Source organism: Eleutherodactylus coqui, chromosome 8 (genome assembly GCF_035609145.1).
Source record: "Eleutherodactylus coqui strain aEleCoq1 chromosome 8, aEleCoq1.hap1, whole genome shotgun sequence".
Lineage (NCBI taxonomy): Eukaryota > Metazoa > Chordata > Amphibia > Anura > Eleutherodactylidae > Eleutherodactylus > Eleutherodactylus coqui.
This window is the reverse complement of record NC_089844.1, coordinates 209,346,015-209,363,254: the sequence shown is the minus strand read 5'-3', so window position 1 is coordinate 209,363,254 and position 17,240 is coordinate 209,346,015. Positions and strand designations below refer to the sequence as shown.

Genomic DNA, 17,240 nt, shown 5'->3' with positions numbered 1-17,240 from the left:
CCTGGTCCTGACCCCACCTCTGCTCCTGATTGAGCTCATTATAAAAGCCTGACCCTGCCACTACACCAGCGCATGATTATTCTGCTCCACAGCATTGGTCAAGCTCCACTTCTGCCTGCTCCTCTACTATTGCTACAAGACCTCCTGATACCAACTTCTGGCTTCCCTTCTGACTATGCTACCTGCCTCATCCATCTGAACTGCAAACAGACCTCCCGTTGCTGACCCCTGGCTTCCCTTCTGACTACGCTACCTGCCTCATCTATCTGTACTTTAAACCGAGATCTCCCATTGCTGACTCCTGGCTCTTCCCAGACTACTCTCCAGGCCTGTGGCTGCTACATCTGAGGCTCCACCTTAGTGCCTGAAAGCACTGCAATTTATTTTATAAAATTGATTATATACATCACTAAGGTAATGTCTGCATGAACCGTCTGTCTGAAAAAGTATCCTTTTTGTGTCGAGAGTCTGTGGTCACCTGACCATGTTTGAATTAATGTTTGCACAGTAGGTGAGGAGAGTGAAGTGAGTCGGTGGGAGTGAGAGAGTCTGCTAGTCTAGGCAGTCCATCTGCAAGCAGTCTAGCCTACACTACTCGACATGCAGGAGAAGGAAAGGTATCACCCGTCTCCATTGGACTTATCAAACCTTAGGAGATAGTAGGATAACGACCAGCCTCTGTGAGCAAGAGAAATTTGCCATGCAGCATTGAGAAACGTCTGACAAGTGAATGTTGACAGGTCGAGAGTCTGGAGAGTAAAGAGTGAATAGGTTTCCAGGAGCGGAGCTGCACAGATAACTAGGACTGTGAGCCCGGTGTTCATTCTGTGTTCTGCCCCCCCTGTCTCACCACTGATTCCGTCTAAAGCCGTGCTGTATTGGACTTGTGTATTGTGGAACTGTTAAATCTTACTTTTCCAGTAAAGCAACACTGCCGACCGTTCCCGGCATTGTTTTCAACTACTCTGTGTGTGGACTATTTTTCTGCAATCCCGCATCATCGCAGAGGAAGGAATGGTGGCGTTACCCATGACAACCAAGCAGAGGAGAACCAGGTAACCAAGCCCCTGGTTGCCACACTTTAATTGCCTGAACGTGGCTCTGTTGGACGGGCCCCTGGCTACCCTTCTGGGGGGAGATAGTAGTGCCACCGTGACAAGGGCCTACCACCAATCTCCGCTGTCTCCTAGACTAAGGCCCACTCCTCGGACGCTGCAAGTGTAGCAGCTGACACTACTATAGACCAAGGCGCGGTACCTGAGCGTGTGAACAGGAGCGTAGAGCAAGCAGCGGAACTTCAGTAGGAGGAACAAGCTTGAAGGTCAGGAGACACAGAACAGGTTCAGCAAAGTACAACGGGTCAAAGCAGGCAGCAGACGGAGCAAGCAGCAGACAGAAGTCTGTGACACAAGCCGGAGTCAGGAATAAAGAATACAGAAAAGTCAGGAATAGCTGAAGTCTGGAACTGGAGAATCAGAACACACTTGAATACCACCGTAAGTAGGACAAAAGACCACAAACCCAGGCACCCTCCATATGGGGAAGGTGTCAGATATAGCCAAGGGTACCACATGATTGGTAGGGGGGACATTTGCAAGGTGCGCACTGACCCTTTAAGAGTGTGGGCATGTGCTCTGGGTCACTGTCAAAGCTTGAACAGATACCAGAAAAGGAGTAGGACGACACGTGCCATGGCAGCTAGGAGAGGTAAGCTGGCGGCTGCGATCTACAAAGTGTTCTTTTAGGCTCGGTACAATATGTGTGAACACGTCATTTTTTCAACTAGATAGTAAGGAGCAGCAGAGTGTGCTTTCCTATGCAAATGCCTCCACATAAAAATATGTACCATGTGGTATACATTTTTTTTTACGACAGTCTCCCTCTCCTGACTGGCACACTCTGGAGGTCTCCTCTGTGTACTGCAACCACTTCCCTGCAGTGCAGCCCCCTGTCTGATGCTTATCAGTCACCATCTTGAGGGTGAGATTTTTTTTTACTTTTAATTTCAGATCAATGATTGATCAGCACAACATTAGCTGAGGCTATACCATTTCTGCCTACTGAAGAGCACCTAAACACTATATTCACCTAAATAAGCTACAGCCTGTAAGTATATAGTCAGGAGAATAAGCTGTGATCTCCTCCATTATAAATGTATGACAGGAGCTGTGAGATGGGGAACAGTCATGAGAAAGAAGGTGGCCACAGGAAGTAGTCTGTGAGAAAGAAGGGGGCATGTCTGTGAGAGGCAGATATAAGAAGTAGTCTTTGAGAAATGGGGAGCAGTGAGAGAGAGGAGGAAAGCAAGAGGGACAGTCTGCAAGGGCCATGAGATGCAGTCTGTGGAAGAAGAGGTCATGAAGAACAGTCTATAAGGTAGGGTAGTCCAAGTAGAGCAGTCTATAAGGGGCAGGGGGGCATGGGAATCAGTCTCAGCAGGGGCATAACTACTGCCATTGCAGCTGCCATGAGGCCCATGTCTCTGGGTGACCCGTGATTCCTCCAAGACAGTGGTTACTATAGAAATAGCAGGAAAGCCGTAAATAAAGAAATCAATGGTATACGCTCCTCCGTTGCTTCCCTGCCACTGCTCAGCGCTCAGCTCTCCCCTTGTCTCCTGACAGCTGGTGACATGACCGCCAATGCCAGGTCTCCAACGGTGGAGGCAGGGGATTGGCTGTAGTGATCATATGCTCAGTTGTCAAATAACTAGTTGCCTGGAGACAAGTGGGAGATCTGAGTTGAGCAGAGTGATGGGGAGCAACAGAGGTGAATATACCATTGTTTTTACCCTACAGCACAATAGAAGCATGAATACCAATTGGGGGCATAAGTTGGCATGATTACTCATTGGGAACACAAGTTGGCATTCATTGGGGGCATAAGGAGGCATTATTACTGATTTGGGGACACTAACAGCAGCACTTACTGTATGGGGCCTTAAAGGGGTTGTCCCGCGCCGAAACGTTTTTTTTTTTTTTCAACCCCCCCCCCCCCCGTTCGGCGCGAGACAACCCCGATGCAGGGGTTAAAAAAGAAAACCGGACAGTGCTTACCTGAATCCCCGCGCTCCGGTGACTTCTTACTTACCTGCTGAAGATGGCCGCCGGGATCTTCTCTCTCGGTGGACCGCAGGGCTTCTGTGCGGTCCATTGCCGATTCCAGCCTCCTGATTGGCTGGAATCGGCATGTGACGGGGCGGAGCTACAAGGAGCCGGTCTCTGGCACAAGCGGCCCCATTCAGAAAAGAAGAAGACCCGGACTGCGCAAGCGCGTCTAATCTGGCGATTAGACGCTGAAAATTAGACGGCTCCATGGAAACGAGGACGCCAGCAACGGAACAGGTAAGTGAAAAATTTCTTATAACTTCTGCATGGCTCATAATTAATGCACAATGTACATTACAAAGTGCATTAATATGGCCATACAGAAGTGTATAGACCCACTTGCTTTCGCGGGACAACCCCTTTAAGGAGGCACATAAAGCAGGAGATACTATTACTGTTTGAGGCACCATGGGTGGTATTATTACTATCTGAGACACTATTGATTGGGAGATTGTGTAGAGGTGCGGAAAACTTAGGGATGAAGCTGGAAAAGTAAGAAGCCAAAATGTCTGTCAAATTCTGCAAAGCCAAGCTGTGGCCAGGAGAAGTCATCATGGTGGTTTGGGCAAGATGGAGAAGATAGACAAAGTAAATATAGAGTAAATCATAGAGGCCGTTATCTCTGATAACTAGTATAATCAGATATACAGTCTGCAGAGTGCCTATGTAGAACTGGTTATCTGCTGCTATATGGTCACTGTATGGGGGTCAGAGTGTTTTTTTTTTACAGTAGCAGTATGGATGTAGTCTGTAATCATGGTTTATTAGTGTTACAGTTCCATGTACTGTTTGGACTGCAGAGCTCTGCCAGAGATCTGGTGCAGCATGACCTTGGTAGGGTTTGTATTTACTCCCGTGGGACTTATGGTTAGAAGAGGGATGGGGCAGTGCCAATCTATTTGTATCTTGTGGACACTGAATTTCTGTTCCTGTAGAGGTTGAAAATGGCTACAGAAATGAGGGGCCAACGAGGTCTCAGCAGTAAACGTTGCAATCATTACAAGAAGTTACCATAACAGTCTGGGCCAAATGGAAAAGAAAAGGAAAGAGAACTAATCAGATATCACTTTTGAGTCACTGAATTCAGTTGTACTGTAATCCCCTGAAAGTGAAGTAAGCGGCCGACACAGTGCCAACGAGCTTTGGAAAAAAGCTATACCCCCTTTGATGATGCATGTCACCCACTTAGACCCCCTCGTGAGGTTACCAAGAGGAGGGTCCAATGCATATAAGCACTGGATGGGCACCATTTTGTGTAGTTAGAGTGGCACATGTCACATGGCAGGTACCCTCACTGCTGAGGATGAGCACTGCAGAGGACTCCTACAGCAGACTGCTGTGGCAGGTGGGGACCCACATCAAAGACCAGAGGAGAGTACAGGACCAAGGAGGGCTCAGTGACTATTAGGGATCAAAGTTGTCTGGAAGTTCAGAGAAGGTCCAAATAAACCGTGCTGAGACTCACAAGTGCCTGGAGGAAGTGTACCTAAAGAGTTAAACAGTTGCTATAAAGATGAGCACAAAATATGTCCTCTTTGAGGGAGCGAAACTCACTAGCTATAGAAGCAAGTCCCAAGAGCTTCACTGGATTCTGGAAAGAGACGCTGCCAGTTCCGCTGCACACCCTGATGCTCCTTACCCAGTTTGTGAAGAAACAAGTTGGTGAGAGGAACTTCTGATGATTGTAATTATTAAAGTGACTGATCTGAGGAACATTATGCCGTCAGGGCCCATTTATCCCATCCCCACACCACCGAGTCAACGGGAATTATTACTTTGGTCCAGCTGTACCCTCTCGTGGCTATAAAGTCTAATTGAGACTGTCACCCGTGGATGGTGTATGATGTTATCCTATGTGCCTGGAAGAGCTCTTCGGGACTGTTAGACTAACCTTCAAGAAATTGGAAAGAAAAATATATAACATTTGCATCGGCCTGCTTACTACTGCATCATACCACAATCCCACATGCATCTAAATCATATATGCCAGGGGTGGCCAACTAGTTTTTGTAAAGTTCCACTTACCTGGTCTGCTTTCAGGTGAAGGTCTGGCAAACCCAGGTAATAAGGGCCGACACAAGGCATGTAATTATAAGTATAAATTGCAGTCCGATATATGTATAGGTTTTTTTTCTTACTACTTCTGTGCTATAAAACACTTAACTCGCCATATTCGGAGAGCCATCATTTGTGTGAGGGTGTTGTAGTGGCCCAGAATTAACGGGGCCCCTTCATAATGTCTTGTGCAATTGTATCATCAGCATCTTCATTGTTGAAGGAAGTGTATGTGTGTTGCATTTCTGCAGCACTGAAAGGGGGTATTAGTGTATCTTGACACCACCTCAAGTTGTCGTGGAGTCAAGATACAGAGTGTTTGACAGGGGGTTGCGCCCCCTGTTCCTGATTGGCTGTACGGCTGTCTCCCCGTCCTCCCCTCACAGGTCCTGTAGCCAGTGGCGTCCGGCGTGAAGGAACGGCTGTACCCACAGAGTGTCCGTGGAGCAAGCAAAGTGCTGGGTTCATTTACGTGGGCACCCCCTGCGGCGTTGTGCATTGCGTAAGGCTGCTGCACATATACTCGTGACCCCGCTGCTACAGATGCCGGCATTGCTGTCCGGTAAACTGCTGCTCTCCACCACCGCAATGCATCGCTGAAGCCTCCTGCACATACAGTCCAGGGCCGCAGCTGCTGCCATCAGTGTCCGAGGAATTAACCAGGGCCCCTCCGGCACTCTGCAGCGCTCACCCATACGCGGCACTGAAGTACAGGCTGTGCTCAGCGCTCCCTCTTCCACAACAGCGCTGTAAACTTTCCAAGCGCCGCTGCTCTGTGGAACAACAGCAGCGGGGCAAAGTGAAGAGCGGCCGCTCAGGCCTTCGAGAATGCCGTCGTGCGGTCGGCACCAACAGCTGCAGCGCTGCAAAAATCCGGACTGCTACAGAAAAGGCTGCCGCTGTCTACAGCACCTGTGAGGCACAGGACGGGGAGAGAGACGCTCCTGGACGCCGCTGCCTACAGGACCTGTGAGGGGCAGAACATGGACAGCCAATCAGAAACAGGGGGCGGCAACTCCTCTCAAACACTCACTTTCTTGACTCCACCACAACTTCTGGTGGCGTCAAGATACACTAATACCCTGAAAGGGTTAATGTCAGCAAATGAACTATCTTGTCTGGAAGATGTATTTATTTGTGTTGTGCGTTTGTGGTCACATGATGATGCGTGATATAGGTCTTTGCCCAGGTGGATGCAATTTAGTTAGTTGGAGAGAAGCAGAGTTTTGCAAGAGTCGAGGGTCGGTACAAGGTTGTTGGAGAGGAGCTGGCAGGAGCCAGTCTCCGTTGGACCCTGCAGACACTAGTCGGTCTGTGCGTGGATGATGTAGGAGGCCGAGCAGCAGTCTAGGGGTTACCCTGGGACTACTACCCCCAGGAGACTTGCCGAATGAGAGGATGAGGAGAGAGAGCGCGTTATACAGCGCAGAGTGCCATCTACAGAAAGTGAGTGTTTGACCCGTAGAGAGCTTTAGCAAGAGAAGGAGATTTGGCCAGGAGCAGCGTTACACAGATAACAGGCTGTGAACCGAGCATTCATCCTGTGATTCCTTCCTGTTGCACCACTAAATCGTGTGGGTACCAGTGTGCTGATGTCTTAGAAATAACTGTTCATATTGTCTCATCTGGATTACCAGTAAAGCAGCACTATCGACCGTATTGGGTTTTGCTCTGAAAAGTTAACTGTCTGTGTGGATTCTTTATCATCTTATGGATTCACCGCAGAGGACGAAACAGTGGCATCAGGAATGACAAGGACTTAATCCTTTGCATCCAATTTTGGATTCAGGGTTTCCTAGGGGGCTTTCTCTTTCTGCCGTTATACAATGGCACCATCTGCTGGCTAGAGCCAGTACTGCGGTATGGGACATGCTGGAGAGCCCCCCCCCCCCCCCTTCCTGACAACAGAGCGACCAGTAATATACAGTAAGAATACCCTGCCGGACATCTTCCGACATCGAAGCTGTACAGCCTTCAATCAGAATGTCTTCAGACGTCAGACAGTGGATTGGAAAGGGTTAAGACTTGATCGGGTTCCGTACTATCCTCAGGGGAGGAGATGGTAGAGCCACCGTGACCAGTGACCAACTCTACCCTGCCATCTCCTCGGCTATGGGCCTGTTCCTCGTCCGCTGCAGGGGTGCGTTTCTGGCGTCACGAACAGGATTGTGCCTCCGCACCTTTGGCATGCATGAGTGGACTTGTTTCTCTGTGCCTTGTTAAGAAGACCTTTATTTGAATGGACAAAAAGTGCCTCCCATATATTTTCCAGCCGTGGAAGTTCATACCTGTGCCTGAGTCTGAAAGCACGGTCTAGTGTCTAAATTCCAGACAAATCATATCGTCTGCAGGAAGATGCAGAGCAGAAAGGGCAGTTTCTTATATGTCCAAGATGCATTATGCCTTGAAGAAAAATCGTATTACACTTTTGGATAAAGTGGAGTTGCCAGTGTTATACAGTGTTCAAGAGGAAGAGAATATGGGCACACAAGATGGCGCCCAAGCTGCTTCTTCATCTTCTGTTTCTACAAAGTCCGTAAATTTTTCCCAACACCAGTTTCCCGCTGTGGCCATGGGAAACGTAGTGTGTGTGTGTGGGGAGGGGGGGGGTGGGGGAAACACCTGTGGGGTCTGCAGCGGGAGAGGGATTCATGGAAAGTAGCTATCCCCCTTGGATACTACTGCACTGCAACAACCAAAAAGTCAAGGACATCCTGCCTGCACACCTTCGGCCATTCATCGGTTGGGGGTATTGACTTTTAGGTACCACGCTTCACATAGTTTTTCCAGGAAAGTGATGGTCATTCCACTTGTGTTCCTTAAACCTCCTGTCAGTCACCCTCTTCTATCTTTTTGTATAGCTACAGTGATGTATTCATTTTCTTTTTGTATTCTTTAGTCTTTGGGGAGAAGAGTTATGTAAGTACCCCTCTCCGTTGTAATGCCCCCTCTGTGGCATCTCTATAATGCCCCCTCTACGTTATAATGTCCCCTAATTGCGTCTCCTGATCCAGACAGCTGGCGGCTGAGGTCTGCATTCGGACCCTGGTAAGTACCTCTAATGTATACGGTCACCAGAGTGCCTGTGTATAACTGCTAGTTAAAGGGGTTGTCCCGCGATGACAAGTTAAGTTAAACACTTCTGTATGGCCATATACATGCACTTTGTAATATACATCGTGCATTAAATATGTGCCATACAGAAGTTATATACTCACCTTCCCTGCGCTGGCATCCCCGTCTCCATGGTGCCGTCTAATTTCAGCGTCTAATCGCCCGATTAGACACGCTTGCGCAGAAGGGTCTTCTCCCTTCTGGTCGGTCCGGGCACGAGCGGCGTTCTGGCTCCGCCCCCTTCTACGTGTCATAGCGTAGCTCCGCCCCATCATGTGTGCCGATTCCAGCCAATCAGGAGGCTGGAATCGGCAATGGACCGCACAGAGCCCACGGTGCACCATGGGAGAAGACCCGCGGTGCATCGTGGGTGAAGATCCCGGCAGCCATCTTAGAGGAAAAGAAGGAAGAAGTTGCAGAGAGGGGATTCGGGTAAGTAAAATTTTTTTTTTTTTATTTCAACACATCCCTTGAGTTTGTCCTGCGCTGAACAAAAAAAAAAAACCTGTTTCGGCGCGGGACAATCCCTTTAATACTATCTGGTTGCTGTATGGTGGTATTACGCAATGCCGTTTAACAGTCCCTATTTGCAGAACCATGAACAAATGGGACCTTAAACAGCTAGCCCCGCCTCCACTGATAGACCCACCTATGCTGCTTGCTCCGTTTTAACCGCCCCACACCCTAGAACTCTGGCACATTTGGGGGGCACTACACCCCTGATAATAACTCTACCCTAACGTATATGTTCTGACCACTAAGAGTAAATAATGATGGTTACCGTTCTGTATAAGAATTTGTGATCTTGTAAATCTCCCGTGCGTTGCAGTCATGTGTAGAGGAGTCTTTCCATCAAGACTCTGGAACAAAGACAGATTTGTTACAATTACGAATCAATCACCATTACACATATACACGGAGCCCCCATGATCACCAGAACAGAGCGGCTGCGGCACCTCCGGACCTGCGATAATCGCACTTGTACTTTCACATAGGAGGATCACTCAGTGAATGGAGGCGGAGTGGCCAGGGATCAGCCCAGCAGTCCACCTCCATTCACAGTAGCCAGGCCGTCATTCCATTAGCAATCTGATTGGTGGTTTGGATTTACTCATTACCGGTGATTGGTTATTTGGGTTGGCTGATTCCCGGTGATTGGTTATTTGGGTTGGCTGATTCCCGGTGATTGGTTGTTTAGGTTGGCTCGTGTAGAAGTGGTGAGTAATAGGCTAATATGCCCCCCGTGGTGAGCTCGGGGGAGCCGTGCAGGTGTCCTAGCAGCCGGGGACCTTCTGAAAGTCCCTAGGGCTGCCTTAGCAGACCGCCTATCAAGCCATCCCCGTGGGGTGGTTTGATAGACTACATGTCAAAAAGCAGTATGACCTAATGCTATAGCATTACGTCACACTGCAGGAGCGATCAAAGCATCGCTGGTTGTGGTAGTCTAGGAGGACTAAAAGAAAGTGTAAAAATAAGGACAAAAAAGTTTTATTAAAAAAAAAAAAAGTAATAAAAAGTTTAAAAAAAACCCTTTTGCCATATTTGCAATAAAAAAAACAATAAACCAAAAATACGTGCTCGGTATCGCTGCGTCCGTAAAAGTCCGATCTATCAAAGTAATGCATTATTTACCCCGCACGGTGAACGTAGTCCGAAAACAAAAATAAAGAATGCCAGAAATGCACTTTTTTTGGTCATGCTAAATGTAATAAAAAGCGATCAAAAAGTCAATTGTATGCAACAAATGGTACCAACGGAAATGACAGGACACCCCGCACAAAATGAGCCCTCACTCAACTATGTCGGCAGAAAAATAAAAAAGTTATTGTGCGCAGAAAATAATTTAAAAAATTAAATATCTTAAAAAAAAAAATACAAGTAGTACAGCAAAAAAAAAAAAAACTATACAAGTTTGGTATCGTAGTAATCGTACCGACCCATAGAATAAAGTTATCGGGTCATTTTTGTTGCAGTTTGTGCGCTGTAGAAACAGGACGCACCGAAAGATGGTGGAATGTTTTTTCCCATTTCTCTCCATTTAAATTTTTTTTAATGTTTTTCAGTACATTATATGGTATAATAAATAGCACCACTGAAAACTACAACTCCGCAAAAAACAAGCCCTCATATAGCGACGTCGATGGATAAATAAAGGAGCTAGGATTTTTTTAAAAGGAAGGAGGAAAAAACGAAAATGCAAAAAAGCTCTGTCACTAAGGGGTTAAATTGTGGCACGCAAAACACAGACAAAATATGGAGATGTAATACGCTCATCTGGTTCTAGAACCGTATTTATGTTATAAGCTTGGCTCTGGTGCTGTATCTATAGACCAAGCTTGCTTCTGGTACTGTATATATGCAATGTGCTTGGTTCTGGTACTGTATTTATCTGCTGCATTTCCTCCTGTGTTCTCTCTAAGGCGCTGCGGACGCCTATGATGCAGAATATACTTGTTTCTCTCCTTCAAAAACAGAGCAGAGAGACGGACACCCTAAACTGATCCTAACGCAGGTGTCAAAGACCCTAACACCCCCCTATGGTCAGGGTGGGGCACCATTTCACTCTTCGCCTCAGGGCGTCTTCACACTGGCAATTGACTTTCGCTGTGAGAAAATCACGGCAAAAATGCTGGGTTTTTTTCCTGCGATTTTTGAGCATCAGTGATGCATTTTCTCGCAAAAACTTCTTTGCCATTTGCGAATTTCTCACACGCTTCCCCCCCCCCCATGATTATGCCGTGATTTTTAAATGCGAAAGTCAATAGGACTTTTTAATGTTAAAAACGCGTCATATGAAAATAGGGAAACATGGCCGATTAAAAAAACGCAAAAAGATAGGGAATGCCACAATTTTTTTTCTCTTGCAACATTGCATGAGTGAAAACATCACAAATGTGAAGGAAACTATTGAAAATCATTGGTTTCATAATTCTGCGTCTTCTCTAACTCACGCATTGCGCAAAAATCGCACATTTTTATTGCAAGTGTGAAGGCCCCCCCTCACCCAGAAAGAGAGACTAGATGCTCCCCTGGTTACTATAGACCCCCATACCACAAGTGTGGCAGAGGCCTTAGGGGTATGGTGCAAGTAGCCAGAAACCCAAGTCAAACAATTGGACGATCAGTCCAGTGGGCGGGCCAGACTGTTCATGGTGGGCTGGCCGTACCGTCTCTGTAATCCTTCGTAACTCATCCAACACCGCCTCTCTCTCTACCCGTGACATGGAGACGTTCTCCACATCATCACAGCGGCAGTCAAAGTCTGGTGCAAATGCACCACGATGTCAGAGATCGGTGCATGCGCAGTACATCTGTCCCTGTTATGGGTATATTCACCCATTTCTATTGCGTATGCGCTGACAATCACCATCTTCCAATCCCACGATCAGCGGCACCAGAGGAAGACAAATCTCAGTTCTGGATGTCATGGCACATGAGCGAGACGCTGACTGCTGTTGTAATGATGTGGAGAACGTTTCCGTGTCACCTGAGAGGGGCGATGTTGTGGGAGATGCGAAGGGTTACAGAGATAGTCCATCCCTCCCATTGGATCAATCACTCTTTATTCGCACATGGCGCAGCAATAAAAGCCTTGATTTTGCAGGCAGTACTGTTGTATCTTTTCTCCACCAGAAGAATGGGTGGAGACAAGCTGCACGCCCACAGTTTGATTGGCTGGGCCGGAGAATGGGTTTCCATTATGTCCCCTCCTACCTCGTGCCACTGACCCCATGGCCGCTCTCCCTTGTGCCCTTACTGGCTTTTGCACTAGACTACACCAGAGCAGGGACAGGAGAAGAAGGCAGAGCGGCCGGAGCAGGGACAGGAGAAGAAGGCAGAGCGGCGGGGGCCAGTGCCACTCTGCCACTCTCCCTTGTCCCCTTCCTGGCTCCTGCGCTGTCAGTCTCCATGGTGCCGTCACATATTACAAGCGTTATGTGACGCTGGCAAGGAGACAAAGTAGGTGACCGGCGGAGCACAAATGGGAGAAGGCAGCGGGGGGAGGAGGGGGGGGGGGGGGATTACGGCACCGACACCAGCAGGAAGTATCACTGTGGACCTACGTCCCCATAGCGTTGCGAGGAAGAGCAATAGGATGAGGAGGAAAGGAGGAGGAGGAGGAGGAAGACAAGAACGAACATAACGAGGACAGTGGATAAAGTTGTGGGTGGGCAGTAGAGATGAGCGAACGTGTTCTTCCGAGCTTGATATTCGTGCGAATATTAGGGTGTTCGGGATGTTCGTTATTCGTGACGAACACCATGCGGTGTTCTGGTTACTTTCACTTCCTTCCCTGAGACGTTAGCGCGCTTTTCTGGCCAATTGAAAGACAGGGAAGGCATTACAACTTCCCCCTGTGACGTTCAAGCCCTATACCACCCCCCTGCTGTGAGTGGCTGGCGAGATCAGATGTCACCCGAGTATAAAAGTTGGCCCCTCCCGCGGTTCGGCTCAGATGCGGTGTGAGTTAGATGAGGGACAGTGCTGTTTATACCGGAGCTGCTGTAGGGAAAGAATTGGTAGTTAGTGTAGGCTTCAAGACCCCCCAAAGGTCCTTATTAGGGCCACTGATAGCTGTGTGTTGGCTGCTGTTAGCAGTGGGATTTTTTTTTCTCTCAAAATCGGCTCTGCAGAGCGTTGCACCCGGCATTAGGGACAGAAGTGCTGCATAGGCAGGGAGAGTGTTAGGAGTGAGTGTAGCCTTCAAGAACCTCAACGGTCCTTTCTAGGGCCATATTTATCCGTGTGCAGTACTGTCCAGGCTGCTGTTGGCTGTGCTGCATTTTTTTTGGGCTTCTCAAAATCGCCTCTGCAGAGCATTCCACCCTCCATTGATACTGCAGGGAAAGAATTGTATAGGCAGGGCCACAACACAGTTATTATTCATAGAATATACGCAGTGCTGCCTTTTGGTGGAAAAACAAGTGAAAACAAATCTATTTGTCCAGCCTCTGTCCGTCCTTACGGGCGGTGGACACGTGTGAGCTGCGTGAAAAACATTGCTAAATCATACGCACCCAGCTACGCTTTACTGCTGGCTTCGCCATTTGCTTTCCTTAATTGGGAAAAAAAATACCTGCTCTGCCAGAGTTATAATAACTCTGCTACCCTCACGTTCTGTGACACATTAGCAGGGACACAGCACAGTTATTAAACTTAGATTATTCATTCACTAGAGGCAGTGGGGCCTTTCGTTTTCCAAAAAGGGAAAAAATTATATTTGGCCTGCAGTCTTGCGCCAATTTATTTCCTGCCTGTGAAATCAAATCACTGGTAATACAGCATGCTGAGGGGTAGGGGTAGGCCTAGAGGACGTGGACGCGGCCGAGGACACGGAGGGCCAAGTCAGGGTGTGGGCACAGGCCGAGCTCCTGATCCCGGTGTGTCGCAGCCGACTGCTGCGCGATTAGGAGAGAGGCACGTTTCTGGCGTCCCCACATTCATCGCCCAATTAATGGGTCCACGCGGGAGACGGTTATTAGAAAATGAGCAGTGTGAGCAGGTCCTGTCCTGGATGGCAGAAAGTGCTTCGAGCAACCTATCGTCAACACGCAGTTCTGCGCCGTCCACTGCTGCAAATCCGAATCCTCTGTCTGCTGCTCCTCCTTCCTCCCAGCCTCCTCACTCCACTACAATGACACCTGCTCAGGAGCGGGAACACTCCCAGGAACTGTTCTCGGGCCCCTGCTTAGATTGGGCAGCAGCGGTTCCTCTCCCACCAGAGGAGTTTATCGTCACTGATGCCCAACCATTCGAAAGTTCCCGGGGTCCGAGGGAAGAGGCTGGGGACTTCCGCCAACTGTCTCAACAACTTTCTGTGGGTGAGGAGGACGATGACGATCAGACACAGTTGTCTTGCAGTGAGGTAGTAGTAAGGGCAGTAAGTCCAAGGGAGCAGCGCACAGAGGATTCGGAGGAAGAGCAGCAGGACGATGAGGTGACTGAGCCCACCTGGTGTGCAACGCTTACTCAGGAGGACAGGTCTTCAGAGGGGGAGTCAAGGGCATCAGCAGGGCAGGTTGCAAGAGGCAGTGCGGTGGCCAGGGGTAGAGGCAGGGCCAGACCGAATAATCCACCAAGTGTTTCCCAAAGCGCCCCCTCGCGCCATGCCACCCTGCAGAGGCCGAGGTGCTCTAAGGTCTGGCAGTTTTTCACAGAGACGCCTGACGACCGACGAACAGTGGTGTGCAACCTTTGTCGCGCAAAGCTCAGCCGGGGAGCCACCACCAACAGCCTCACCACCACCAGCATGCGCAGACATATGATGGCCAAGCACCCCACAAGGTGGGACGAAGGCCGTTCACCGCCTCCGGTTTGCACCGCTGCCTCTCCCCCTGTGCCCCAACCTGCCACTGAGATGCAACCCCCCTCTCAGGACACAGGCACTACCGTCTCCTGGCCTGCACCCACACCCTCATCTCCGCTGTCCTCGGCCCCATCCAGCAGTGTAGTTCAGCGCACCGTTCAGCCGTCGCTTGCGCAAGTGTTCGAGCGCAAGCGCAAGTACGCCGCCACGCACCCGCACGCTCAAACGTTAACCGTCCGCATAGCAAAATTCATCAGCCTTGAGATGCTGCCGTATAGGGTTGTGGAAACGGAGTCCTTCAAAAGTATCATGGAGGCGGCGGCCCCGCGCTACTCAGTTCCCAGTCGCCACTACTTTTCCCGATGTGCCGTCCCAGCCCTGCACGACCACGTCTCCCGCAACATTGTGCGCGCCCTCACCAACGCGGTTACTGCCACGGTCCACTTAACTACGGACACGTGGACAAGCACAGGCGGGCAGGGCCACTACATCTCCCTGACGGCACATTGGGTGAATTTAGTGGAGGCTGGGACAGAGTCAGAGCCTGGGACCGCTCACGTCCTACCCACCCCCAGAATTGCGGGCCCCAGCTCGGTGCTGGTATCTGCGGAGGTGTATGCTTCCTCCACTAAAGCACCCTCCTCCTCCTCCTCTGTCTCGCAATCAAGATGTGTTAGCAGCAGCATGTCGCCAGCAGTCGGTGTCGCGCGGTGTGGCAGCACAGCGGTGGGCAAGCGTCAGCAGGCCGTGCTGAAACTACTCAGCTTAGGCGATAAGAGGCACACGGCCCACGAACTGCTGCAGGGTCTGACAGAGCAGACCGACCGCTGGCTTGCGCCGCTGAGCCTCCAACCGGGCATGGTCGTGTGTGACAACGGCCGTAACCTGGTGGCGGCTCTGCAGCTCGGCAGCCTCACGCACGTGCCATGCCTGGCCCACGTCTTTAATTTGGTGGTTCAGCGGTTTCTGAAAAGCTACCCACGCTTGTCAGACCTGCTCGTAAAGGCGCGCCGGCTCTGCGCACATTTCCGCAAGTCCCACACGGACGCTGCCACCCTGCAACATCACTTTAAGCTGCCAGTGCACCGACTGCTGTGCGACGTGCCCACACGGTGGAACTCTACGCTCCACATGTTGGCCAGGCTCTATGAACAACGTAGAGCTATAGTCGAATACCAACTCCAACATGGGCGGCGCAGTGGGAGTCAGCCTCCTCAATTCCTTTCAGAAGAGTGGGCCTGGTTGGCAGACATCTGCCATGTCCTTGGTAATTTTGAGGAGTCTACCCAGGTGGTGAGCAGCGATGCTACAATCATTAGCGTCACCATTCCTCTGCTATGCATCTTGAGAAATTCCCTGCAAACCATAAAGGCAGCTGCTTTGCGCTCGGAAACGGGGGCGGGGGAAGACAGTATGCCGCTGGATAGTCAGGGCACCCTCCTGTCTATTTCTCAGCGCGTACAGGAGGAGGAGGAGGAGCATGAGGAGGATGAGGAGGAGGGGGAAGAGACAGCTTGGACCGCTGCTGACGGTACACCGGCTGATTGCCTGTCATCCTTTCAGCGTGTATGGCCTGAGGAGGAGGAGGAGGAGGAGGAGGATCCTGAAAGTGATCTTCCTAGTGAAGACAGCCATGTGTTGCGTACAGGTACCCTGGCACACATGGCTGACTTCATGTTAGGATGCCTTTCTCGTGACCCTCGCATTACACGCATTCTGGCCACTACGGATTACTGGGTGTACACACTGCTCGACCCACGCTATAAGGAGAACCTGCCCACTCTCATTCCCGAAGAGGAAAGGGGTTCGAGAGTGTTGCTATACCACAGGACCCTTGCGGACAAGCTGATGGTAAAATTCCCAGCCGACAGCGCTAGTGGCAGAAGGCGCAGTACCGAGGGCAAGGTAGCAGGGGAGGTGCGGAGATCGAGCAGCATGTACATCCCAGGCAGTGCAACAGTCTTTAAGGGCCTGGCCAGCTTTATGGCTCCCCAGCAAGACTGTGTCACCGCTCCCCAGTCAAGGCTGAGTCGGCGGGAGCACTGTAAAAGGATGGTGAGGGAGTACGTAGCGGATCGCACGACCATCCTTGGTGACGCCTCTGCCCCCTACAACTACTGGGTGTCGAAGCTGGACACGTGGCCTGAACTAGCGCTGTATGCCCTGGAGGTGCTTGCTTGTCCTGCGGCTAGCGTCTTGTCGGAGAGGGTGTTTAGTGCGGCTGGGGGAATCATCACAGATAAGCGTAGCCGCTTGTCAACCGACAGTGCCGACAGGCTAACACTCATCAAGATGAACAAAGGCTGGATTTCCCCAGACTTCTGTTCTCCACCAGCGGACAGCAGCGATACGTAAGCAATACGTAGGCTGCACCCACGGATGGAAGCTACGTTCTCTCTCACCATCCAAAACGGGGACATTTCTGCTTCATCAATCTGTGTCTAATATTCCTCCTCCTCCTCCTCCTGCTCCTCCTCCTGAAACCTCACGTAATCACGCTGAACGGGCAATTTTTCTTAGGGCCACAAGGCTCACTCAAATAATTTTTCAGAACAATTTTTATAAGTTTCAATGCGCTTAAAAGCGTTGGAACTTTAACTTGAACCAATTTTTCGTTACACTGGGCTGCCTCCAGGCCTAGTTACCACTTAAGCCAC

At 50.0% G+C, this 17,240-nt stretch overlaps 1 protein-coding gene across 2 annotated transcripts in view; it reads right to left on the bottom strand.

Moving 5' to 3' along the window:
• Positions 1 to 17,240, bottom strand: part of ANKRD44 (ankyrin repeat domain 44) — a 152,661-nt gene that overhangs the window by 74,558 nt on the left and 60,863 nt on the right. For both annotated transcript variants that reach the window (XM_066577276.1, XM_066577277.1), the window contains one exon: positions 9,058 to 9,136. In XM_066577276.1, the coding sequence (XP_066433373.1) occupies positions 9,058 to 9,136 (79 nt within the window). The remainder of the gene's footprint in view (positions 1 to 9,057; positions 9,137 to 17,240) is intronic.